The sequence below is a fragment of the Malurus melanocephalus genome, unplaced genomic scaffold, assembly GCF_030028575.1.
Source record: "Malurus melanocephalus ecotype Western Australia unplaced genomic scaffold, MMel_1.1 scaffold_162, whole genome shotgun sequence".
Classification (NCBI taxonomy): Eukaryota; Metazoa; Chordata; class Aves; order Passeriformes; family Maluridae; genus Malurus; species Malurus melanocephalus.
In genome coordinates, this window is record NW_026623394.1 from 682,723 (window position 1) to 708,885 (window position 26,163).

At 52.1% G+C, this 26,163-nt stretch overlaps 2 protein-coding genes across 2 annotated transcripts; one reads left to right on the forward strand and one right to left on the reverse strand.

The window, feature by feature from the left end:
- Positions 1-251: 251 nt before the first annotated feature.
- Positions 252-9,890, forward strand: ZSWIM7 (zinc finger SWIM-type containing 7). Its single transcript, XM_057371963.1, has 5 exons — positions 252-415; positions 2,094-2,115; positions 4,291-4,393; positions 8,683-8,787; positions 9,245-9,890. The coding sequence occupies exons 1-5, from the start codon at positions 337-339 to the stop codon at positions 9,359-9,361; spliced, it is 426 nt and encodes a 141-aa protein (XP_057227946.1). The 5' UTR covers positions 252-336; the 3' UTR covers positions 9,362-9,890.
- On the reverse strand, positions 9,891-25,042 carry ADORA2B (adenosine A2b receptor). The gene is made up of 2 exons (XM_057371962.1): positions 24,519-25,042; positions 9,891-13,094 (listed from the first exon to the last, which is right to left on the reverse strand). The coding sequence occupies exons 1-2, from the start codon at positions 24,881-24,883 to the stop codon at positions 12,401-12,403; spliced, it is 1,059 nt and encodes a 352-aa protein (XP_057227945.1). The 5' UTR covers positions 24,884-25,042; the 3' UTR covers positions 9,891-12,400.
- Between the last annotated feature and the right edge of the window lie 1,121 nt (positions 25,043-26,163).

Below are 26,163 nucleotides of genomic sequence, written 5' to 3' on the forward strand. Positions count from 1 at the left end.
GACGAGGGAAGGCTGAGGGAGCTGAGGCGGCACAAAGGGGACCTCGCCCSTGTAAATACCTAAAGAGGGGTGGCTGAGGGCTGGGCCACGCTCTGCGTGTCCTGCAGCGGCACCAGAGGAACGGGCAGGCACTGACAGCCGGGAAATGCCGCCKGGACAGGAGGAACATCTTCCCTGGGCAGTGAGCGCTCCCTTCCACGGGTCTCAGAGAGACCCGTGTGTTTGTGAGGGATCCTGTGTCCCCAGAACGTGTTAAAAACACAGCATCCATGGTGACCCTAATGATCCCCCACTCGCTCCTGTGTCGTTTCCAGGGATGAATCCAGTGCCAGTGGAATGGACAGTAGTACCTTGCCAGCGGTAGCAGAAGAGCTTTTGAGAGAGATCAAAAAGGCTTTTCAGGARACCTCACACGGTACGTGAAGGATCCCAGCAGGCAGGGGCAGGAATGATGAGAGTCATTGGCCTCCCTTTTTTTACCTTTTTTACCCTGTTGTCTCAGGGGTGGCCTTCACTTTTATGTCCCTGTTTGTGACAACAGACGGGTGTGCAGCACAGATAAAAAGGAGCAGCCCCTTCTCGAAGCCAAATTAAAAAATCAGACCACTTTGAACGCTTCTTTTTGAATGTGACAGGGGTTAACGCTGCTTCTGAGAGCTTCTGGTGTACAGGATGACACTTTAAGGGTAATAAATCAATGCCTCAGGGCAGGAATTGTGCTGTGCCCTCTGCACTGTTTTATAGACTCACCAGCCCCAAAACTAGAGTCAGAAAGGGAAATTTCCCGAACKCGGTGCCTGACTGGCCGGCAGAGGGAGTGTGCTGGTGATCCCAGGGCCAGGAACAGCTTCCCGGTGCTTTAATGAAAGGAGCACAAGCCAGCAGTGAAATCCTGGCCAGTTCCAGCCGCTAGTTAAGAACAATTACCTTCACTGCACTGTGACCTGTGCTGAGAGAATATTAATGTTTGTGTTTACTGGGCGAGTTGCACAGAGTGGCCCTTCCTAAGGAAAAGGGTCTGTTGAAAGAATATTTTTAGCTGCACAAAACCCAAACAAATACGAGTTCAGATAAATCTGTCTGAGCACTATGTGGGAGTGAGGAATGGGCAGAAACTTCAAGTCTAAACTGACAGAATGACCCCAGTGACAGCTTTTTGGCACCCTTGCAGTGTGGCTCCTCTCAGGTTAGAGTAGATCCAGAATCTACATGTGACTTTTAAAAGAGCTTTCTAAATCCTGTTGTAAACTAAGTGAAAATAAAAAAGTTCACATTCGTTCTTAAAGCAGTAGAGTGGTGCTAAAGCACACAGTGAGACAGAGCTGTGGAGACAAACTGATGGATCCCTTTGCAGAACTGAATTCAAATAAAACTGKAAAATTCAAACCAACAGTGCCAGTCACTGAAAGCATTTGAAATTGTCAAATCAAAAGGTTTTTAAAGCCAAAAATCCAGATCTTCCAGTGGGATATGGAGACACAGTACACAGTGTCCCCTGGGTGATAACAGAAAGATCAGACTGGACAAGCAGAGCCTGAGCTGTCAGCTACAACAAACACACGGCTTTGCCTCAGTGTAACTTTCCATCTTCACAAAGAGTTCCAATAAATGAAGACACAATGTTTCAGTGGGCTSTGTTAAAAGCCATAAACCAGTGGCGCCCTGCAAGACTGTGCTGGGAAAAGAACAACATTTTTAAAGTTGTGATGCCAGAGTTCTCAACTCGTGCCAAGAGGGTTTCAGGGAAAATAATATATATGTATTTTTAACCAGCTTCTTAAAGTGACAGAGAAATATGTTGAGRCTTCGTGCCTTTTATTGTGTGCTTTTTAAAGTAGGATGTCATAAAAGAAAGTACTTCTGGGCTTCTGCATTTCTTTTTAAAATGAATCCCTGTGATTGCTGTGCTGGGTAAGTGCCTTAGCACTGCCATCATGGATCATTTTGCTGTTCCTTGTTGCTTTWTTGGTGTCTGGAGAGGATGGTGAGAGTGCTGCAGTCCTGTGTGGCCTCTGGGGGTATCTTGGGGAGACACTCACCCCACTGTGATGTTAAATTCTGCAAAATCACATTTCCTTTCTTTTCTGTTGCAGTGCCTGATGAGCTGCTGCTGGGGTGAGTGTCTTCAGTGTCAGTTCCAGCTCTCATCATGTGCTGCTGGTTTTCTCCTSTGCTTKACCAAGTGCTGCTGAAACACACAARTGCTGCGTGGTTTTGGTTGTAGTGGAGGTTCTGAAGGGCTTTTTTTTTCCCAGAGATTCATGAAATTATCTCTGTAGCACTGAMTCTCCTGTGATGACTTGCTCTAGTGTAAACCCAGGGTGTTTAACCTGAGCTCTGAGTGCAGCCTCAGATCTGGAAGGAGTTTGCTGTGACTGGACTGTTCCAGGGTGATTCATCCCTCTGCCTTCCTATCACTGTGAGCACCCTGAGCTCACTCCTGCTCTTTGAGTCATGGGCACGTGTGATAGACAGGCAGAAGTGTTCTTWTCATCACCCTGCACCAGGGAATTGTTAACCTGCAGATTGAGGGTTTTCTTGTTTAGAAGTCTCAGGTCAGCTTGGTCACCCTTGTGAATATTTCAGTCRTTCCCGAGCGGTGACCTAAGAGATCCAAGTTTCACAACTTCAGCCCTCACCAATTGGTGTTGAAGGTGGAGAAAAGGCACTGTCACAGTGAAAGAGACTTTTCAGATTCATCTTTGACCTTGTGTTCCTGCCTGCMAGGGGATGAGATCACCGAAAACCCTCCAGGCCTTAATGCCCTTGTGTTAAAGTTATCTGCCATAACACTTGTGGAAGGTGTTCTGCCTCCCTCACTCTCYTGGGACCACGGTGGCCTTTGATGGGTGGGGTTAGATTGAACAAACCTGAAAGCTTTTATTTTCGTTTCCTTCTCACCATGAAAGAAGAGAGGAGGAGAGAAATTCCCATGTTAAGTTTAATAATGGTTGGGTGGTAACTCTTGGCAGCCAGAATTCCATCAATTCCCTGTAACCATTAGCTCAGGAGTATTCTGATTAAATTTCCAAATCTTTTCCAAATCTCCTTGAATTTCCTGTGGGCATTTCCATTGAACTGATCAAATTAKGTACACAAGAAAAGAATTCCCTAAATTTGAAAGAGTTCCTGAAACTCACTGAACTCAGCCCCCTTGTAGTCCCAAACCTAATCATGAAGGAATGTCTTACGTTAAGCGTTCCCCCACCCACCTCCTCGCAGCCCTCAGATGGAGCCAGCCCTTTTTGCTTTGGGTTTGTGCAAGTTTTGGTCTTCCTGGAATCTGTCTGTCTGCTTGGCTGCTTATCAATGAGCTTGACTCACTCTGCCTTGCTGCGTCCTTCATGGACTTGGAAACTTTCCCCTTTCTCTTGGTCTCCTGCTCTTGTTCTGTGCTATCTTTTCATCACTGCTGATTCCCTTCTTGTTTACCCTTGGAGCCAATCTAGACTACACAGATTCTTCTCAGCRGATGAAAGGTCTGAAAAGTTAACTGAGTTGCCCTGAGCTCTTTGGAAACYTTCAGAGCTGCTGGATTCACAGGTCTGGAATGACTCTGAGGCCCATGAGCTGTGTGGACAAGAGGCTGAAGGTGCAGATATCCATATTTAATATACACGTTGTCACATATCCCTGCACCAGCAGGAGGTAAAATCCCCCTTGCAGGATGTGCAGAGATCCYCATCCCAAGCATTCCCTCATCCGTAAGTCCATCCCTGCCTGAAAGGGAAAGGGTTTTTAGGGAGAGTGGAGGGATGTAAGGCACGTGCTGCCCCGGRTGTTTATGTGCAATAACTTGGCTGTCTCTGAGCCCTGCTCGGACCTGGGTTACAGATGTAAAACTGATGCTATCTGGTGTCCCCATGTGCACTGGAGTGTCTTAAGTAATTCCCTGATGTTCTCCAGCTTCCTCCTGATGCAGTTTGGTGGGCAGAGAAAGGATTATTTATCTCTCAGTTGTGACCATGATCGAGGAGATGTGATCACTACAAAATGACTCAATCATTCCCCAGGGTTTGAACCGATTTCCTGGGGATGAGGAAGGAGCCCAGTTCCTGTCGCTCCAGGAGCTGTGTATCATCCTTTTTCCAAGGAGATATGTGGTCCATGCCTGGAGCTGGGATTCAGAACCAGCTGATCCAGGGATATTTTCACTTACTGCAACAAGAAAAAATGTTGAGGTCTGCAGTGGGGACCTGCTGGGTTCCACAGGGCTCATCTGTGCACTGAGCCTAAGCCAGGTGCTCTCCCTGTGTGCTGTGGCCTAACTGCAGACACCTCCTCTTCCAGGCTGAAGTTCATTTTTGGTCCATGTGCAGTCCCAGCTCTGGATTTGGTGGATCAGCGCTCTGTCACCCGACTCAGGTCCCCAAGTGGAAGGATTCTCTACCAGGTACCTACTCCTCTTTGCTTTCTGATGTTTTCCAGCTGCCATTTGAGCCTTGCACAGCGTGGATAAACACACAGACAGCACCAGTGTTTTACAAACTCCTGAAGTGACACTGGAGAGCAGCAGCCACAGGCTACAATTACAGCAGCACATTTCAGTACCATCTTCCTTRTGGCTCCCAGCCAGCCAGAGACAATTTATGTGTTTGTGGGCATCACAGCAAGGAGGAAGTTTTCCACGGATTGCTAATTTTGCTTTATTGCCCTCATCCTATCCAGCAGAGGAAGTTCTTCCTCTTGAGCAGTTGTACACAACGCGGTGTTATCTGCCATCGCTGCGTTCCTCTCCCCRATGAGCACCAAACCTCTTGACCCCTGCTTGGCAGAGGATCCTYCTGCCTGGGAGGAAGCAGCTCAGGCCAGACCCGTGGGTTTCGTTCTGGCTCACTGTAGGCGAGGCTGTGAATCACAGAAAGGTGTCCCTGAAATGGCATTTTGGGGAGAAGAACTCACCTCAGCCCTAAGATCACTCACAGCACAGTTCCCTGTTCTGTGGTCCCACAGCACTGGTGGCATCTCTTTTGGGACAATCTGTCCGTGCTGGGAGCCATTCACCAGCTGCATCCAGCCTGTGGCTCACGGAACCAGAGAGACCCTGCTGTGCCCTGGCYAAGCACTGGGAMCCCRTGCCCRTAAGATTTAGGTCAAGAAGTACCCAATTCCTTCTCCTCAGCACTTCAGACCCCCTCATCTAGCACAGCCCCTCCAGGGCTGGGCTGGTTCTGTGCTTTTCACCCACCAGAGGAGGGGGAATGTCTTTGCTCCCTGCTGCAGCAGCCAGGAGGAACATTTCCAAGTGTCCTCTCTGCAAAGGGCCTTTTCTCCTCCACTGGAGGCGCTTTGGGGTCGTGTAGGGTGAGAGGAGAGCTGTGAAGTCAGGCCTGGCTGATGGCACAAACCCTTTTCACGTGTTCAGAGCTTGCCTTGCTTGGTTTGCACACGGAGCCTTGATCACTTCTGGGGTCGAGGAGAGGACACAGCCCCTCCAGAGGGACGTGAATCATACACAGGGCTCGAGAACAGCCCTGGATTGCAGCTCAGGGCTTGGCTCTGGGTATTTGGTGAAGCCTGAGAAGCTTCCAGCATCCTTAGGCAGCAGCTGCCTTGCTGATGGATTGAATGTTCAAAGGCTTTTCCTTTTTTACTGCTGCTCATCTGGAAATGCCACTGGGCAGAGAATGGCCCCATCTTCCTTGCAGAGCTTTGGCAGGCTATGGCAGAACCTTGCTGGGCACCAATTAATATCTCCTGATATTAATAATTAATATCTCCTGATATAAATAATGGGCTCAGCTGGTGCACACTGACAGTGTCAGGACTGGGAGAGGGAGCCTCTGGTTCCCCTGTGGAGAAGGGACCYCTGGACAGGATGGTCAGGGCTAGTCAGCAGGAGTTACTCCAGGAAGCAGATTCCTGTGCCTCCAGCTGCATTCCTCCTTARTGGAGCTCCATTGCTGATTCAGGCCACGCTGATGAGTTCATTAACAGGAATCTGAGGAGATATTTTCTCCGGGGGTGTGAGGTTGGTCCCGTTGTGAAATTCCTCCTCATCACAGCTGTCTGAGATGCAAAGACAAAGAGCAGAGTCTTCCCTGAGGCCRCTGGCTGGAGCAGTGACAGGAACACGATCTGGGGTCATTGAACCTGAGCCCCTGGGTGGGGACATGGGAGTCACTGGCTCTTCACTGCTGTGTGGTGTAGAAATGTGTAGAGWTGTGCCCCAGTGTGTGACCGCAGGGAAAGGGACATCCCCGGCTGCCTGGACCCTGCACAATCATCCCTTTTAATCATCCCCTGGGAAATCAGCCCTGCCATTGGCACCCAGATGTGGTCGAGCAGGAATGTGAGGTGCTGCTTCCACTTGCAGCTGGGTCTGGAGAACCCTTTGAGGCCATGGGGCTGCTTCTCTTGTGAAACCTCTCTGGGTCATCGTAGCCAAATGTGAGCTGTTGATAATTCTGTATCACCCAGCACATCTCGGGTCCTGCTGCAGGGGAGGAAGGCTCTGCTCAGACAGGCCCTGCAGTGTGGGCAGCTCTTGCCCTCAGGAGCTGAGATKGGAGAAGAAAGAGCCCTCAGACAGATGAAAGCTGGGATTTGTCTCTCAATGCCTGGGCGTTAATGCTTCTCCTGTTTAACAGAGGAGCAGCACTGATGGAGAGTCCAAGGGCCGGACTCCTTGATTTAAATTATCCCAAGAGAGCCTGGATAATGCCTGCCCTGCTGCAGACTAAAGCCAAGCCTTGCCAGCCCAGGTCAGGCCTAAATCCCACAGGCTGCAGGGATGGTGGGGCTGTGCTGGATGTGGCAGAAGGGCGCAGTGTGGACCAGGCAGCATTTGGGGCACTCTTTAGCTCTGTCCAAGTGGCAGAAATGCTGAGATTTGAGAGTGAAGCAGAGCAGAGGCAGTGCCTTAGCCCTGCCAGCTGGCACTTGCACTGCTCACATCCTGYGCTTTTATTGGATTCTTCTTTTTTATTATGTCTTTTTTTGATCATTTCCTAGAACTGTATGGCAGATGCACAGGCTGTGGTGCTGCCTGTCTGTCCTTGCTGGGGCCTCAGCTGCCCCTCCTGTGCCCCCACACGCTGGCAGGGACACCACAGGGGGATTTTTGCTCACTGAGCAGCCAGAAAGCGCCCAGAGATGAGGACAGTGGAAGGAAATCTCACCTCAGAGCCAGGAGGGCACCCCAGTGCCTGGATGGGCTGCAGCTGGCCAGGAACAGAGGCACCTTTTTCTCCCAGTCTWTGGATTTTAGGTTTTGCCTTTTTAGGCAGAAGCTGTGTCCTTGCCATGTGGGTCAGGATGGGGGAAYGCTGAACTCAGCCCAAATCTGGCAGTGTCTGTCTGAGGCTTCCCCCCCTCCTCAAAGGAAAACACTTGGGAAGGAAAGGCACCATCGGAATACTTCATCTTGGAAAAAACAATCAAAGGGGCTCGAGGAAAACAAACTTATCACAAGTGAAACAAACTCAGCCTGCAGTAGAAGGAGGACCCAGGGTAAAGGCCAGACTGAAAAAAAAACAAAAAAAGGGAATGCGAGTCTTGTGTCCTGGATCTGCTGGGAGTGAGGGGGATTTCAAGGCTTTGGCATTTCTATGGGAGAGCCTAAACTTCTGAATGGACAAAGGGTGCAGGGAGAGCTCCAGGGACAGGAGAACACTCGCCTTGCAAGGGCAGCTCTGGCCCGTGATGGACAGCATTCATYTGGAGGGGCTTGGAATGCCAGGGGTGTCCTGGAGGGAGCAGCAGCCTGCAGAGCTCCACTGCTTTTTCCCGTTTTTGTGTTTATCTTTGGGTGCCACAAACCCAGCCTGAGGTGGGGGAAGGGTGTGATGTGCCCTCAAAGCCCAGTGCTGCTCTGTTCTGCTCCTGCAGATCTTTCCCTTGCTGTAGGTTGGGCTCTTAGTTTTCTAAAAGCTATTTTCCARTCTTGAAGAAACCAGAAGGGAAATAATAATCCAGAGGTTGTCTTTCCTACCTCCTGCAGTCAGCTCCAGCAGCTCACAGGCTGCTCCATGCTGGTCACAAATGCTTCCCTCACCTGTTTGCTGCACCCCACGCCCCTGGTACAGCCCCAGTGCCAGCCTTGCAGGGAGCAGCATGTGGGAAAARCAGGCAGTGCTGTTCCCAAACTGAGCTGGAGCAGGGAGGCTTCTCTGGAGASTTCAGCTTTGTTTATTCAGGCCGATCTGGATTCCAGTAGCTGCAGCTGCTTTTGGGAGCAGAACAACTTCAGAGGTTGGAAAAGGAGAGCACTTGCACTCCCTGCAAGTGCTCAGTGCTGCTCCCCTCCTGTCCCCAGCCCCGTGGTGGCTCTGGATGCACAACTGGGCTTGGTGTGACAGGAGAGCCTTTGTCCTCTCCACTGTCCTGAGCCTGCCAGTGCAGGACACTCCAGGTGACCTGCAGGTGACAGGAGGGGCTGGCACTTGCTGGGAGGGCAGGGAGTGCTGCCACGGCTCCTTTGGTGCTCCCTGGGCAGACAAATCCCTGGAGCTGGGATCTGCTGTGAGCACAGTGTAGGACACTTCCTCACCTGCAGGGAGAGGAGCTTGTAGAGACCATGGGAAACCTGAGGAGCTGCAAGTGTAGGTGGGTCACTGCAGTGTTTGGGGACACTTCTGTACTGTGACASCTCCTTGTCACTGCTGGGTCAGTCCAGACCCTGCCTGAGTCAGAGAAATTGAAATGAATCCTGCCTCTGACTCCTCATTTCTTTGGTTTCAGGTCCTTGGAAGCTCAGGCAAACTCTACACCTGCTACAGCTCCTGCCACTTCTGCACRTGTCCTGCCTTTGGGTTTTCTGTGCTGCAGAAGAACGAGAGCCTTCTGGTGAGTTCTGTGCCTCAAACTGGGACTGGGGACAAGGCTCAGCTCTGCTCCTTGAACCTGCAATTCCCAACAAGCATGAGTGTGGGCCTGACCCAGTGTGTGATTGGCCCGAGAGCCCAGGTTTTGGCTGCAGCCAGGCCTAGGAGGKGATTTTGTTGATAATGATGCATTACTTGAGAGATTGATAATCCCCAAGCTCTTGGGACAAATTCTGCCACTGCTGCCTGCCCCATGGGCTGTGGCTGGTGGGGTGGGGTGGGCTCAGGGGGTCTGCAGTGATGGGAGAGTGTCAGGAGCCACATCCCTGTATTGCACTGCCCTGGTGGCAGCTCTGGGGACACTGAGCACCCCTGTGCCAGGAGGGAACCCTGTTTCTGGGAGGGCTGAGCACTTCATCAAACACATTTTGGATTCCTGCTCCACGCAGAGCCTGACATCCCTGCTGTTACCTCTGCAGTGCAAACACATCCTGGCTGTCTACCTCAGCCGGGCCATGGGGGCCTGCCAGGAGCTGTCTGTGTCCGAGGAGCAGCTCGCAAACATCCTCCTGGCTGAGGAAGAGGATGAAGGATGAAGGATTTGGGYCACTCCTGGCTGTGCAGCTGGTGTTTTTACTATCTACAAGGCTGTCAAATGCTCATCGTGGCTGGTTTCCTCCTGTGCTGCAGCCAAGCATCACATTAATTAGCAGCCTGGCACTGATAAATTAATTAATGATTGTTAAGARGCCTGTGTTGACTTCAATTTCATTTATTTAGGCTGTTTTGGGATTTCTGAAGCTGTAATTGTGATGTGGGGATGCAGACAATCCACAGGTCTCAGTGATCCACAAATTACAGAGCTGCTSTGGCACTTTCAGGTGGCAGCTCAGAGCAAATTCTGATTCAACAGTGGCAAAGCTGCACCAGGGACAAGGGCAGGGAGCCCTCAGCACYCTGAGGCTGGTGACAGCTCTGTGCTTCACTGTTACAGGATCTTTGCAAGCATCATCCTGGTTGCTGTGCTTTAAATGGACCATTTTCAGACACTTTGACCACCTGAAGGCTGTGGTGTCTCCACACCAGCCCCGAGCTGGGAACCAGCTCCTTGCAGCTGTGATTCCCTGTCCTCCCCGAGTGCAGTGTGGTCTCATGTCCTGCACTTTGTGAACGCATCAACCACAAGAAATAACGGGGCACAGGCTGAGCCGGGGTGTGTGGCTGGTAAATGAAGCATTTTGTATGTAAATAACAGTTACTGCAAATACAAAATGTGAGCAACACCAGGAAAACACATCCACCTGTGAACATTAGAGCAGTGACAGCTGAATGGCCGCAGCTGTGCTCACTACACAAAGTTCCTCTGCCGTTTTTGCTTCACATTTTTATGGAAACCTTCAGAGGTTTTTATTGAGGGGGGTAAGGGAGGTGTCCTATTTTTATTCTGCCTTAAAATGTCTTTGGCTCAGATCCACAAAGGCCCAGTGCCCATGACCTGGGCCAGAGTTAATGCCCAACAACCCAATGGCCTGGCTGGACTAAGGATGCACCACGTCCATCTGCAGAATTCTGGCTCATGGGAGGCACAGAGAGGGAGCAGTGGTGGATTCTGAGCTGCACTGGAAGCTCTCACATGTGGACAAGTGTTGTGGGACTCTTTTTTTTGGTGTTACAGCCCTGAGAGTTTCACTCTGTTGCTKCTGGGAGAGTTTGGGTGGTTTTCAGCCAGCCAAAGGGAGAGATTACATCCTTTGTTGTGAGGATAAATGCGGCTTGCAACCACTTGGCAACGCTGCCAGAGCTGCAGGTGAAACCCTGCTCGTTTCCAGCTGTGATTAACAGRAGGAACTCGGCCAAAGATAACACAGAAGGGAAAGAATGAACGGGGRAGAGAGTCAGGCCCTGCCCAAATGGCAGGAGATGGCTCCCTGTGTCAGCTGGACYCTGCCCAAGGCAGATGCAGCAAAGCTCAATGGGACTGTAAAAGGAGGAGTGCTCGGGACGGGGACTTGAACTCCTCAGGTTCTTGTTGGGAATGCCCATGTCTGAGAGAGACAGAGCTGCAGCTAAATTTGAACATTGCATAAACATGTMCAAAGCCATTCAGAGCTCACGGGGGATTTCACCCAGGTTTGGGGCTGGCTCTCACAGCCGAGCTGCTGCAGTGGCAGTGAAATCCAGCACTCCCAGTGAGCCWTTCCCTGTGCGTGGTGGGCCCAAAGTCATTCCTGCAGCTGCTGTCTGCAGGTCTTGCCAGCTGGCAGAGGAAATGCTGCAGGAACAAGGTTTCTTCAGCTTTTCAACTGATTTTACGCTGTATTTGTTATTTYATATGCCAGAGAAATGAAACTCCTGTGGTCTTGTATTACCCYCCTTTTAGTGCAACACAGTTAAAAAAAATATAAAGTTGATTTCTGTGTGATTCAAGTACAATTTTTCAGGGACAAACTGCTCCAGGCATGGCAGTCTGTCCACTGGACCTGTTGCTCAGGAACTGGCTGTGTTTAACCTTCCTTCCCTGCAGCCTGGCTCTGGGAGCYCTGCTGCCTCTCTCTGCCTCCCTGCACGAGTTACTGCCACAACGTGGGTTTAATACTTTAATTCGTGCACTCCAGCCTCTCACCAGTTGCAGGATGATGCTGCTGGCACCGAGTGCTTCAGAGGGACCACAGCGAGGTGGTGGCAGGTCTGAGCTGGTCAGGAGCAGCTCCATCTCTGCTCTCACCATCACCTCGTTCTTCCCAGATTAACTCTCTGTTCTCTCTGCTTCTGTCCAGTCTGGGCTATCACAGTCACATGTTGAACTGTGCAGTAATTACTGAGCTGTGCTGGCAGAGTTATTAACCTGCAGTATAATTAAGAGTGCTCTGCTGCTCTGTGGGCTTTGGCCTTGCTCAGAGTGACAACCTGCAAGGGGAACTTCTTCCCCAGAGAGCTTGGCCAAGATCAGCTCACAAGCCAGGCCATTCTAGATCCTCACACACCATAGCTCCCTTCTGGTCTCTTTTTTGTTATTGATGCAGGCCAGGATCAGGAAAAATAAGRATCCCTCCCCTCAGTGCCTGGAATACAGATTCAGTTTCACACCAGCAACTGGGCTAAGTAAGACTTTTTCCCATCGGAGAATACAAGCTGCATCAAACAATTGATGGAATAATTAGGGTATTACCAAAGTGCTGTCAAGTATGGACTTGGAGAACAACTCAAAAAACAGACACAAAATTATTACTCCTAAATGAATAAAAATATTAAAAAATAATAATAATAATAATAATTAAAATAAAGATCCTATGACTTGACGTGAGCAGCACAATTGGGGAAACATCCCCCCAGCAGGTGAGTCTTTCCCAGTCAGTGTCCAACCTGGAAAGGAAACACCTGGAAAGGAAACAGGACAGGATCACAGSTCTCACACCCCCTGGGGTTACAGAGGAGGGTGAGCCGCACTCAGTGTCCCCGCTCAGGTCACTCCTCTACGAGGCACTACGTTAATTACAAAAATAAAAATCAAAACACAGCTGCACAACTGCATAGTGGTCATCTGTGAGCAGCCCCGTCGGAGCTCCTGGAGCCGCTCACAAGGGGAAGGGCAGTGCCAGGGATGGGCTGGGGACCCAGGGCCAGCAGGGGCAGGGTCATACGGTCACCGAGGCCACCGGGGAGTCGATGTTGATGACAGTCAAGTGCTGGTTGGTGTCCCCAGGGCACTTGGGGAAATCGTCACTCTTGCAGAGGATCTTGGAGAGGATCTTGCGGAAGGTGTAGCGGAAATCCCTGATCCTGTAGGCGTAGATGATGGGGTTGATGACGGAGTTGGCGTGGGAGAGGATGATGGCCACGTACATCACCCACTCGGGCTTGGATCTGGAGAACTCCTCGTGGAAGTGCGTGATGCAGTTCAAGATGTGCAGGGGCAGCCAGCAGAAGGCAAAAAGCCCCACGATGATGGCCAGAGACTTGGCCGCGTGCACCTCCTTCTGCAGGGTGGTCCTGGAGTTGCCCATCAGCTCGATCTGGTGCAGCTGCTTGCAGGCCACCATGAAGATCTTGATGTAGATGCCCAGCATGATGACGAGCGGGAGCAGCACRCAGCCGAAGAAGTTGAAGTAGACCATGTAGCTCATGGTCACCACGTTCTCAAAGAGGCACGAGATGAAGCAGCCGTGGTGCTCTGTGCCAGTGTCAGCCCCCGTCTCGTTGGTGGCGTTGGGACAGCCGCTCATGGCTTTGTTCCAGCCCATGAGTGGGGTCAGTCCGATCCCAAAGGACAGGAGCCACAGCACGGCGATCAGTCCCCTGGCCCGCTTGCCGGTCACCAGGCTGTTGTACCTGCARCCCCGGGACAAAAGCACAACAGATGTTACACCAATGAGCACTGTGACTCCCCTGCAATTAAAGTCATCAGTGTTTAGGCTAATGAGACAAAAGCCACGCCCACACCCATGCGGGGGCCTCACCTCTGTGATCACCTGAGGGGAAAAAAATCTCACCTGTGTTCTCCACCCGTGGCACAGTGATTTGGGGAGGTGACTCATTTACTATTCCTGAGAGGCGCCAGGCACTGCCCCAGCCCACAAACCCCTGCAAGGGGAGGGAAAGGACTTGGAGTCTTAAAAAAGGTTCTATCATTGCATGATCCTAAACCACCAACTGCTGGGAGGGCACGGACAGGGAGCCTCCCTCTGTGAGTGATGCCCTCTCTGGCTCTGAGCAGCTACTGCTGGGCACGTTGGGGCAGCTGCTGGGCCACACCAGCCCCTGGGCTGACCCCGTCCARCTGGGGCAGTGCTGGTGCTCAGTTCCACATGTCAGTCCCACTCGGGTTATGAAGAAGTTTCACTGTGGCCCAGGGACAGTCAGTGCAGAGCTGAGCCTTGTGCTGCCCCACACCTTCCTCACCCCACTGAGCCCCTGCACGGCCCCTCCGAGACACGAGCAGAGCTGGAACCTAAAGCAGCAGAAGCCAAAAGTCTGGTTTGGGTGCAGCCAGAGCAGAAGCCAAAATCAAAGCATCAGTGGGATCCCTCTGGAGATCGGAGGAACCAGCGAGTGCCAGAAGACAACATGAGAAACCCATTCCTGTCCTCTGCAGGGCCAGCCAGAGTCTGCTGGCTGACACACGTCCCTCCTTCCCACACCCTGCTCTCTGTGCTTGTTTACTCTGGCTTGGCTGCCCTGCTCCTCCTTTGCTAAGAACGTTTGTTCTGATTTTCTTCCGGCCCGTGAGGCAGGGGAGGGTTTTATTCCCACAGAACTGCAGCTGTGCCTGTGAATCACTGCACTGCCTCCGTGTGAGCTGAGCCTCCTGCTCCTCCTGCACAGGCAGGAGGGGACACTGGGGGCTGYCAGCACCAGCTGGGGGCACAGAAGGGCTGGGGGAGCCTTCAGTTTCTCTTTTTTTCTCTTTCAGGCACAACCTGGGCTGGCTGGGAGGGTGCAGGAGCAGCAGCCACATTTGGGCACTGCTGAATTGGGAACATAATCCATGGGTTGATGTCTAAAGGGCAGGTCCMGCCACTGAGGGGCTTCTCCTGCATTTTTCTCTCGCTATTATTAAGTTTCAATAGTTCAGAAGATGAGAAGTTCTCACAGCAGTGAGTCCAAGCCCTTTGCTTTTGAAACTCCCCATGAAGTTTCAGAAGCTGGAGCTTGTCTGGGGTTGTGAGACCTGAAATCATTGAGATTTGAGCAAGTTGACAGAAATCCAATCTCTTGGTGAAGTCCCAGTCTTGAGCTCCACCCTGGCCAAGTTCAGTCAGTGCTGCAGAGGCACCAGGAGCTGCTGCTGCCCCTCAGCTCTGCCCGTGGAAAGGGGAATCGGGCTTGATGTGCTCAKAGGATCTCTCCAGGTGCTCCATCCCAAAAACCACCATGGGGAGACTGGAAAATGCCAAAGGGCCCATGGTTCAGAAACAGAACCTGAAAGAGCAGAGGGTTTTGTGTGCTCAGGAGCGGGAGGAGCCGCTGTGGCCATGCCGAGGATCTCCCAGACTGGTAACATTCGGTGCTGCCTCTTGCTGAAAACATTTGACCCCAAATAAGGYTTCTTCCATCTGCTCTTCTCCTGAACTCTTTTGCAGAAATAAGGCTTGGCTTGAAGGTTTCCAGGACCAGTCCAGAAGCCCCTTCATGTTCCAGTGGCTGTACTGGTTTATTTTAGAGCTGCTCGCTCTTCCCAGTGCTCCCAGCGGAGCTGCAGCCAGGATTGTGGCACGTGCGTTTTTATATCTTTCTGTGAAAACATTCTGGATTCCCAGTCTGCRAGAGGCAGAGCTGAGCTGGAGGCCCAGGGGAGAGGTGGAGATGGTTATTCACAGAGAACAGCTGCCCTGCTCAGATTAGCTCTTTATTTCCCCAGAATTTGCTTTGCAAATCCCTCCYTCCATCTCTCCATTCAGCAGGTACTGATGGTGACCATGGCTGTGGCCAGCAAGAAGAGCTCAAGTGAAATTGGGAATAACCTGATGTCCTAGAATTGTTCATTAATTATCTTGTTATTACCTTAATACACTTGTATTTGGTGGGACACTGCCTGTATGGCCTTAAGTGAACACAAGTTAAGCACAGGCTTAAAAAAAAAAATTAATGAAATTAATGACTGTCACCAGATCTAGCCATGAAGAGTCTCACAACTCTTTAAACTCTTCCCTAATCTCTATAAAACGTGGTGAGACAAAGAAGAACCAACAGATTTTCACAGCTCAGATTTCTCCAGCAAACCCCTCCTTCATTCTCTTTTAGGCTTAATATTATTAGGTAAAAAAAAAAAAAAAAACAACCTATTAAAGTAAATTTACTCACCTAAGTCTGCTCAACTAATGTATAACAAATATTGAATCACCTCTGCGTTTCTGCCCGGAGGCATCAAATGTTGCTTTAATGTAAATAGCAGCTGAATATTTTTAAATGATTTATTGGGATTAAATCACCTGGCAATGCATTTAGTTCCTTTGACACCTCCAGGCAAAKCCTCTTTACTGGTGCAATCACCACRAAGKYTTTAATTAGCCCAGCTCCCTCCCCGTGGACACACGGGAGCCCCGATGGCACCGTGGGGTGAGCCAGGATTGTGTCCTGATGGATGGAGCTGTGACATTGGCCCCAATATCACTGTGGTGCTTTCAGGAGAGCTCAGCTGCTCTTGCAGTGTCACTCTGGGGCTGTCCCCTCTGTGCCCTCACCCCAAAGGGYCACAAAAGCTTCATCTGGGGCTCCRYGRCCCTGCCACTGAGGCTGCACGAGGTGTTCCCTGCTCCTGGTGGCCTCCTCCCCAAAAATGCAGAATTTTCCTGGGAGAGCACCCAGCAAACACCCAAAGGAGYGAGCTGCCCCTTGCTGTTGTAGGATGGTTGGGGTTTGGGTTTTCCTGCATTTCTGCTGTTTCCTGGGGCTGGGCAGCAGCCAAGGGCCCGGGCTGGCACTGAGCACAGCTGGCACGGAGCAGGACACGCTGCCAGCCCGGTCTCTCCCGGGCACGAGTTTGGCTCCTGAAAGGCAGGAACTGAGTCATGTCCTGCACGTCCCTGGCATCTGCCAGCACCCCTGCACTCACCCCTGAGCTCACCCCAGCCCTGAGCTCTGTCAAACAGGAGAAATTCAGCATTTGGGGTGATGGGGTTGGGRCAGGAACAGCAGCAGCCTGGAGGAAACACTCTGGGATGGGGCTGTTATTCCCACGTTTTTTATCTCAGAGAGCAGGAATGGGGCACAATCCTGCCCGGCCCCAAGCAGCCCTAAAGGATGGGCAGATCAAAGCCCTGTGTGCCACACAGGCWCTGTCCTGTCCCTCCATGTCCCTGTGCCAAAGCAGAGGCTGCTCCAGGGCTTTGGGCTGGTTCTCCCACAGCCTCCAGGGAGCAACTTCAGGGCTTAAACTCCAAACTCACACATGGCCTGTGCAGAGGGAGCCTGGGACTGGTGCTGCCCTGCTCCCTCCCCACTCTGCCCATTTGGAGCTGGGAGAGGAGCCCATGGAGTTTGCAGAACTGGGGCCAGGCAGGTGCTCTGCTGCAAACAAGCAATGACATTTATATATTTCTATTTTAAGTGTGAAGGGAAATGCACAGACACCTCCATTCACCAGGGGTGAGAACAGCTTGGCTGCCAAGCATTGTGTCCTTGTCACCTCCTCGCAGCTGTACTTTGCATTTGCTGCTTTTTTTTTTTTTTTTTTTTTTTTTTTAGCTATATTAATAATAATATAATATTTTTTTGAGCTGCCACTGTGCTCCACGCACAGCCACAGAACGGAGATCACACACCAGCTGAAACATCCTGGCAGAACATTTTAAATGCATCACAAATTGCACCTTAGAGAGGAGCGGGGAGGGAAAAAAAGAAATAAAAAGCCGTGCTGTTTAACCAGGAAGGAGTTGGCGGCGAGAGATCGGATCAGTGGTTATGCTATCAGCTGGGGAAGCAGGACATCTGCGTGTGTCCCTGTCCCGGGCCAGACAAATCACTTCCTCCCGCATCTGTCCCCATTGTGCGCGGGGACAGCAGCAGCGCTGCCACCTTCCGCTGTCACTGTCACCGCGCCAGCCCCGGCTCAGGTGAGCTCGCGGGTCAGGAGGCAGGAAAAGGAAAAAAAAACCCGGGTGGGCTTTACAGGCAGCCCTGGGGATGGCTCTRGGATCAGCCGGAGGGTGGAGGGGAACATTCTCTCCCTGCCCTGGGTCCCCCGTGTCCCCAGGCACGGCAGGTCCTGCCTGACAAACACCTGCAGGTTTAAAATCCGAGATTTTATTCACACCCACGGGTTTATCCCTCCTGTGAGCCCCTCCGTGCCCGGGGTGGGGACAGCGAGCTGGGAGAGGGGYTCATCCCCACACTCAGCCCTGCCACCACTGTCCCCACAACGGGAAAAGTGCGTTTTAGGCTAAAACCTACAAATTGCACACGGCTGGGTAATCCGGGGGATTAACACGGGAAATTGCAGGGGAGAACACTGCGAGGGACGGATCCGCGGCCCCGGCGAGGTGTGAGCGCCTCTGTCACGCCTCTCGCAGCAGCCCCGAGGGATCTGAGGTGATGTCTCGGTGTCTGTGTGTGTTCGGGGTGRGAAAATGTGACTGAAAGCTGAACTCAGACGCCGGCGGTGTGAGGGGGGCGGGCTGGGGCAAACAGAGGCGAGCAGAGCCCCGGAGAGCAGGAAGGAAATGAGCTCAACTCCCCCCGCACTCTGCTCTCACACTCCGGCATCCCCCGACATCCAAACATCAGCAAAAAAAAACCCCATCAGCTCCCCCAAAAACGTCCCAGCTCTGGCAGGAATGTGTGACACGGGTGTGACACCAGCACTGTGTCACCAAGGGGTGTCTGTGAGTCCTACAGAACTGTCCCCCGCTGTCCCTGTTTAAGGTCTCAGCTCCCCCTCTGCACCACCCGCGCTCCCCAGGACCCTGCAGCCCGGCCTTATCTGCCTGCTGGGCCTGGGGCTGAGCATTTTTGTCATTCCAAAGCTCCCCGAGGGTCAGAGCTGCGTTWGAGGTGCCTGGCAGAGGTGAGATAGGGGCTGGGATGCAGAGGCAGCTGTTGGGCTTTGATCCCGCGTCCATAACAGCAGTGACCACTGCCCCTCCCGGGCCCCTGCTCACCCCGATAAGGGTGGAGATGGCAGATCTCTGCTGGACCCCTCTTTCTGCAGTGGAACAGGGGCTAAACCCCTTTCTGAAGTTCCCAAACTGCTGCCTGTCCATCTGCCAGCCCCACCGAGCTGCTGCTGGCCTTCTCTCCCTGCAGAGCCCTGGGGTCTGACAGGTCAGCAATTCCCCTGTGCTTCATCCCAGCCTTTTCCAGCAGCTCCAGGAGCCCATCCCGCCCTCTGCTCCCTGCAGAGCCCTGGGGTCTGACAGGTCAGCAATTCCCCCTGTGCYTCATCCCAGCCCTTTCCAGCAGCTCCAGGAGCCCATCCCACCCTCTCCTCCCTGCCTGGGCACTGCCAGCTTTGACAGAACCCCCAGCCCCGTGCCAGCTGTGCCACTGCAGCACAAGGGGCACATCCACGGAAGGTTTGAGCYRWGRRAAGGGGAGACACAGCWSAGAGCTGCTCCCACAGCTCCTGCAGGGACTGAGCTCTGTCCCTTGTCCCCAGTGGGTCACAGTGACCCCAGTGCCCACATGGCACTGAAGGGACACACACACAGGGACACACCTCCACGGATGCACTCCCAGGTTATTTGTGGCTCATGCCCAGGCCTGATGTCATCCAYTGGATTAGGAGTTAATCCTCTCTTTGGCAGTGCACAAATTCCCTAAACCCAGTCACTGCTCCAAGCCTGGGAGCTGATGGGGCGGGGAGAGGACTGACACATCTGTAGGCACAGCTGGAGTCACGAATTCCTGGCATCCTGCAGATCAAATACAGCAAGAGGAGTCCCCAAACCCRCCCGTGGTCACTGCCTGGGGCAGCCCAGGGCTGGGGCAGAACACTCCTCAAAGCCTCCTTTTTGTGGTCTGTGCTCATTGCTCTGACAAACAGAAAATTCATAAAAATCCSAAGCAGCAGCTTGATAATTAAAGCAAAAATTTGCAACTCCAAAATAAAACAGTTTCTGCCAAAACATTTTGCTTTCGTGTATTTTTTTTGCAGGGGGAGGTCAAAAGATCTTCTGGAGCAAAATTCTGCCAGATTTCAATAGCTGCTTTTTTTTTAAAAAAAAAAAAAAATCTTAATTTAACCTGTGTTTTTACAGATTGAACTGGCCAAAATGGGAAAAAGCTCCTAAATCCAAAGATCTGGGTTGTGGCTCAACCTGCAGATCAGTGTCCTCAGCCAACAGCCTGGAACCAACCCTGACATCCCCGATGCTCCCCAGCATCCCTGCTGTCCCCCAGCTTCTGCAGGAGCTGTGTTGGGGCAGAGGTCCCAAAGACAATTCCTTTTCCTCTCAGGACTTCTGTTATTTTTGGGGAGGGAAGTGGCCTCGGAGGTGTGGGAAAGATATAAAAATCTGGGAGATACATTTTAAGGAAACCAGGCTGCTCACAACTAAAAATAGCAGTGATTTCCCCTCTCCACTTCATGACCATGAGGGCACATGGGATTATTCCTGATTTTATTGTTGTGTTTTGGCTGCATCCGAAGGCTGGAGTGAGTGGCAGCTCTTTGGGACCCCTCCAAGTCCCCCGAGTCCAGCTTGGCTGACACAAACTTCCCTAAAAATGTGACAGCTTCATTGCTCAGAGAACAACCCAGCCCTCCTGCCCTTACTGGGTTTGTGGCACTTGAAATCAGTAATTCTGTGATAACCAAGGTCGGGCACAGCATCCCGATGGATGGGGAGGCTCTGGAAGCAGGAATCAGAATTCAGGATTCAGGAATCAGGAATCAGAATTCAGGATTCAGAAATCAGGATTCAGAATTCAGGAATCAGAATTCAGGATTCAGGAATCAGGATTCAGGAATCAGAATTCAGGATTCAGGAATCAGAATTCAGGAATCAGAATTCAGGAATCAGAAATCAGGATTCAGGAATCAGAATTCAGGATTCAGGAATCAAGAATCAGAATTCAGGATTCAGGAATCAGAAATCAGGATTCAGGAATCAGAATTCAGGATTCAGGATGGTTCCTGTGCTCTCGGGAGTGGGCACAGTGTGAGAGCCACCCAGGAGCAGTGGGACACACCCAGGGGTGCAAGGACTAAAGGAAATGAGGCAAGGGCACGGGGAGGAAGGGCGGCTGCAGTTCTGGGTGGTGATGGCACCCACAGGGTGCCAGGGGAGGGCCAAGGGGATTTCTCTGCTCCCCAGGGGCTCCAGCCCTCCTGCTCGATATCAAACCCCTCCAGTTTGCTTTGCTGAGTGACAAAGTGAGAGTGGATCCAGAAGGGATCTGGGAACAATTCTGTGCTGGGGAGCACAGGGGGAACCCCTCCTCTGCAGAGCCTCAGCATCAGCCAAGMCACCTCTGGAAAGGATGAGGRAAAAGCAGCAGCAATCCAAATTTAATCTGTCCCACGAGGACAGCAGGAAGGAGCAGCACTGCTGCCTTCCTCATGTCCAAGATAATGGGGRCAGCAGCTCCTGTGGGACWCTGGCAGGGTCAGGGCAGCAYYRTTACCARATCCTGATCCYATTAACAGATTGTGAAYCCATACATGGACCCTCTGGCTGAAAGGACCCAGAGAGGTGCAGAAAGGGAGAGGATGTGGCYGTGGATCCCTGTTCCAGCTCATGGCAAAGCTTCCCTGGCACATCAGTCCTGCCCTTCTGCYGGGGCTAAAGCTGAAGATGGGAGAGAGCTCAACCCAGGAGAAGGACAAGCAGCAGATCAGCTGCAATCACAGGGACCTGGGGATATTTTCCCTCAGCAGGTCCCAGCTGGGATGTTTGCAAAGCAGCAGCAGCACATCCACCATCCTGCAGGAGCTGCCAGCAGACAGGGGCATGCAGAGCCTGCTGTTACTCAGTGTTTCACTCCCCCTTTGCTCTCCAAACACAGATTTTTCTCCTCCCTCCCCAATTCCTGACACATTTGTTCCAGGCATCCGTCCGTACCTACAATTCTAAGCCACGCCAAAGGATTTGGGTTAATGCAAATAAAAGGAAACTGTTTTATTCCACCTACAAATCTTCTTTGGCTCTCAGCTACGGGACTGTGGGGTGAAATCCAGCCCTGGAGGAAGCCAGAGAGAAAAAGTCTCTGTGCCAAGTGCTCTCTGCAGGATGGATTTGCTGCTGCTGCTGCTGAGAGATGCTCGGTTCCCTGGCTTGGATATATCCCTGGGCACGGGGATGGGCACACAGAGGCAGCAGGATCCAGGAGGCTGAGGGAAGAGAGGCAGGGACCCAGTGTGTCCAAGAGCAAGGAGCTGCATCCTGCATCCTGCATCCCATCTCCAAGGGAGAAGGGACTCAGGGAAGGGCTGGGAGCTGCAGCTGCACAGAATGGGCAGCGTGGGTGGGGGCTTCTCCACAAACAGTGAATTCATCAAAAGCAAACATAAAAAAACACAAGTTTTGAGGGACAGAAAGAATTCATGGCTTCAAGTCAAATTCAGCAAATATTTTTACCCAGAAGAGGGAGGGTTCTAAACCACCATTTTTAAAATCAGATTTTTGTTCTGCGTTCTCCAGATGAGAAGTTGTGGGTTCCTTCCCCCAGACAGGAGGGGAAGAGCAGCAGAGCCCCATCGGAAGGGTTGGGCAACTCAACCCCAAATCTGCCAGGTTGGTCAGGATCACTTTGCTTCACTGAAACCTCCCAACATCGCTGTTCCAGTTTCACTGAAATGATTTTCCTCTTCCCCATGGGATTTTTTGGTTCAGCCACAGAGCTGAAAAATCCATTATTAGCCTGGCTGTAATGCAAAGYTGTGCTGTGCACCCCAGCCCACAGGCCTGCCCAGCCTCTCAAACAGCTCTGAAAGGATATCAAATAATGTGGCACAGCCAGTCCTTAAYGTCCCTGCCGAGGCTTCCACAGGGAGCTGGTGGAGCACTGGATGTGACAGGGATGCTCATCTACTCCGCAACAATCACATTATTTATTGTAATTGCTGGACAGGGTTGGGCACAAATCATTTTCTTACACATTTAATACTCCATGGCCTGGTACCAGCCTCGGCACTGGCCTCCAGAACGAGTGTTTTAATGACGAAAGCTTTTCCTACAGCCTCCATTCCTAGAAATCGATGATCAGCTTCCCGTTCCCACAGCACAGCCCTGCTTTCAGAAACAGCATGTGCTTCTACCCAGAGAGATGGTGGGAGAAGTTCCTGTCCCTCCCTGCCAGCAGCACTGGGGAGCATCCCAGGAATCAGGAGCTGATGAGAAAACTCTACCCAAGCCCAAAACTCTACCCAGGGAAAAYCCTGCTGCAGTAGAGAAGGGTTTTGCCTGTGTAGTTTTATAACCTCCTCTGTCCCCTTTTAATTTGGGTTGTACAACTAAAAACAGCCTTTCAGGATCAGCCCCTAAATCTCCTGTCACCCAGGCAGGGGCCTGTCCATTGTCCTGCTCTCCTCACGGGGAGAACCCCCCTCCTCTGAAAGGAGTTTTTTACTCACTGGTCCCTTCTGAGAGCAGGGCCTCAATGCCAAAGTGGAGTTGAATCCAAATTTCGCACTTCAGGCAGCTTAGGATGGGACTCCTTGGTCTCTGTTYGTGTCCAGCTTGAAAACACTCATAGGAATAAAGATGTTTGTGCAGATGGAATGAAAGATTTGGCGTGAGATGGGGTGAGGAAAGAGAAGCTGGGAAAGAATCCCAAAGCAAGGCAAAACTGCCCTGGGATGAACTGCCCTCACGGAGAGTCGAGCAAACCTGCTCAAAACCAGGATTAGGAAAAAAAAARAAGTGGAGGAAATACTGCCTATTTTGTCAGTTGGCAAACCCACTTCCCTTGAGCAAGCACAGAACCATCCCCTCAGAGCATTTCTGATCCTCTCCTTCCCCCCAGATCTTAGCAGAGCAGAAACCCCTCACAGCAGTTTCCTCAGCTGCAGAAAGTGCTTTCGGTACAAAAATAGAGTTACAGCAGTGCCTGACAGCTTGTGGCCAGGGGTGTGATTAAACTGAAACTTTAAAAGTCTGACTTGCTTCTGTAGCTGATGCCTCCCGCTCCCCCGTCCCGAGAAAGCCCCGAAAGAACAGATGGAAGAGGCACCAAAGCATTTTCGGGAGGCAGGGTGGGTGTGTGAGCCCGGCTGGGAGGGTCAGAGCGGTGCTGGCAGCACCCTGCCCCTGTCCCTGCTCTGTCGCAGATCYGCTCCCGCTTGCGCGACATCCCCGGAATTTCCACGCTCCGATGACACACGGCCACACTTTTCCRCCCCTGCCCGATGAATAATTAATATTTGCTCAACTTATGGGAGGTCTCAGACGCGAGGTGCCAGAACAGGGTGAAAGCGTTTTGGTTTTTTTTTTTTTTTTTAAGTCGTTTTAGGGAGATTTCATTGCTCGTGCAAGGGAGATGCCGGGGAGGAGCAGGATCCAGGAGAGCCGCAGGTTTCAGGGTTCAGCTGAGGTCCCTGCACCGCATCTGCCCCGCTTCCCCACAGCCTCTGCTCCTGGCCGGTCCCTGGAGCTCGCCTGGACTCCCACAGGGGCTCCATGAATGTCTCATTCTCAGGGAAGGACAACTGACACACGAAGGACACTCAGACTGACAAACTCAGGGCGTTCATAATTCAAAGCCGGGGGTTTGGTGCACTTCAGCCTCAGGAAGCTGCTGCACCAGCTCGTTAGTGAGGTGCCTGGAAGTTACATTCCRTGCAGTTTCCCCCATTTTAATTCAATTGCCATGAATTAGAAGGAAATCAACTCATGTCTTGGATACGCCACTTCTGAACTGTAATATTCTAAAATCTGATGTGTGAATCTTTTTTGATTCCCTCTTCTCCTTTCTCAGTGGGAATTGGGAAAAAGAGTGGCTGCCCCTGTACTTAATTACCTGGGAGATGCCTGGACAGCACAATAAAGGGGGTTGTATAAATAACTACATAGCTGAGCTACAACTACCCCAAATACAGCATTACATCGCTGCGTGSCCCCCTCGAGAAGCCACTGACCCTCCCAAGACAAACATCCTCGATAAACTGAACTTCGGCTGCATTTTGAAGCAAGAGGTGGGATACTGATCCCAGTCCTGCAGCGAGTGAGTGCAAAACCTCTGGTATTTTCATCACCTGTAAGCAGCAAAATTTTGGGGCAGCTCTAGGGACCAGAAGTTTCTGCACTYTAAGAGCAGGAGGGTCAAACCCCGGGCTGTTAGGGAATGTGGCTGCTCGCTCCCACTCCCATCTCTTACCTCAGTGGGATCTTAATAGCCAGGTACCTGTCGATGGCCACCGCCAGCAAGCTGAAAATGGAGCTTTGCGTCAGCACCAGCACGAAGCAGGCGAAGAAGAGGCAGCTGTGAAAATCCACCTGGAACCCAATGCTGATRGTGATGGCGAACGGGATGGCCAACAACCCCACGGCGATATCGGCCACGGCCAGCGACACCAGGAAATAGTTGGTGGCGTTCTTCAGGGTGCTGTTGATGGCCACAGCCCAGCAGACCAGCACGTTGCCGGCGATGGACAGCACGGCGATGATGAGCTCCAGCACGATGTAGGTGGTTTTCATAGTGTCCATGGCGAGAGCCCGGCGCCGGGAGCAGGCGCTGCTCATGGGAAGAAGGGACTTTGCAGCGGGCRCCCTCCCGCAGGTACCAACACGCCCCGGGGCAGCCAAACGCCCATGTCCGGGCTCCCCGCGGCCCTGGGGGGCCGGAGGGGCGCGGCGAGCCCCGGGTCGCGGCCCCCCGCTGCCCGCACCGCCCGGCCCCCGCCCGGCATCCGCGGGTCCCGCTCAGCGCCCGCCCGCCGCCGCCGCCACCCGCGGGGCCATCGGGGCCGAACCGGCCCGGGGCTGCTCCGCCCGGGGMTGCTCCGCCCGGGGATGCTYCGCCGCTGCCGCCCGCTCCCCGCGGAAAAGCCGCTGCYGGCGGCGGCGGGGCTATTTCTGCACATGGGGCGAGCGGGGCGGGGAGTGCGCGGCGCGGAGCCATTGGCCGGGAGCCGGCGGCACCGGCACCGCGCCCCCGCAGCGCCCGGCCCCGCACCCCGGCCCCGGGACGGCTCCCCGCCGAGGTTTTGGGCACCGCTTTGCTATTTTCGGAGTTAAAAGTTGCCCTCGCTGTTCCCAAACTCGAGGGCTCCCGATGGTGCTGCTCCGGGACACCGGTGTTGCCACATCAAAAAGAAAAAATCGCCACCAGCAGAGTGCTGACCCAAAGTAAGAGATTTCACAAAATCCTGGCAGCGCTCGGTCTGCGGATGGCTATCGCACAGCGGGGCATTTCCTGATGTAAGAAATGGCAAAATACCACGGATTAGCAAATGCTGTTACTCACAGGGCTGAAGTGGTTGAGTTTCAGTCTTAAGAGCTTGCAAAAAAAATTTACACCTGATGCAATCACCAAAGAAAGGGGTTGTCTGCTCTGGTGGATCTTAAACCAGCAGGGAATGTGAAGATAAATATAATTTAATAACTAGTTAACTTTTCATCACAGGTTTCAGGCTTTATATTGTGTTCATCATCAAAACACAGAACAGAGGATGAACTGCACACCACTGCTGAAGCATCCAGCAGCACTGGATAATCCGGGAGAGAAAATGGGGAAAATACAAACAATGAGAGAAAATAAACTTTCCTGTAGCAAACAGAAAGTTAAAACCAATTGCCATTGATTTATTTTTTAAAAAACTAAGTTGGAAACTAAATTCTGTGGTAGGGAATGCTTTCTGGGGAATCCAGAGKTAAATCAGAACAAAAAACACATGGGGAAAAATAGGACTGAAATTATTCCTAAGGATGTAGAGCAAATGGAAACACTCCCATTGACCAGCAATGCTCTGGGTCAGACAGATACCCAGGGGTCTCTTAATTTTTATTTAACAAAGTATTTT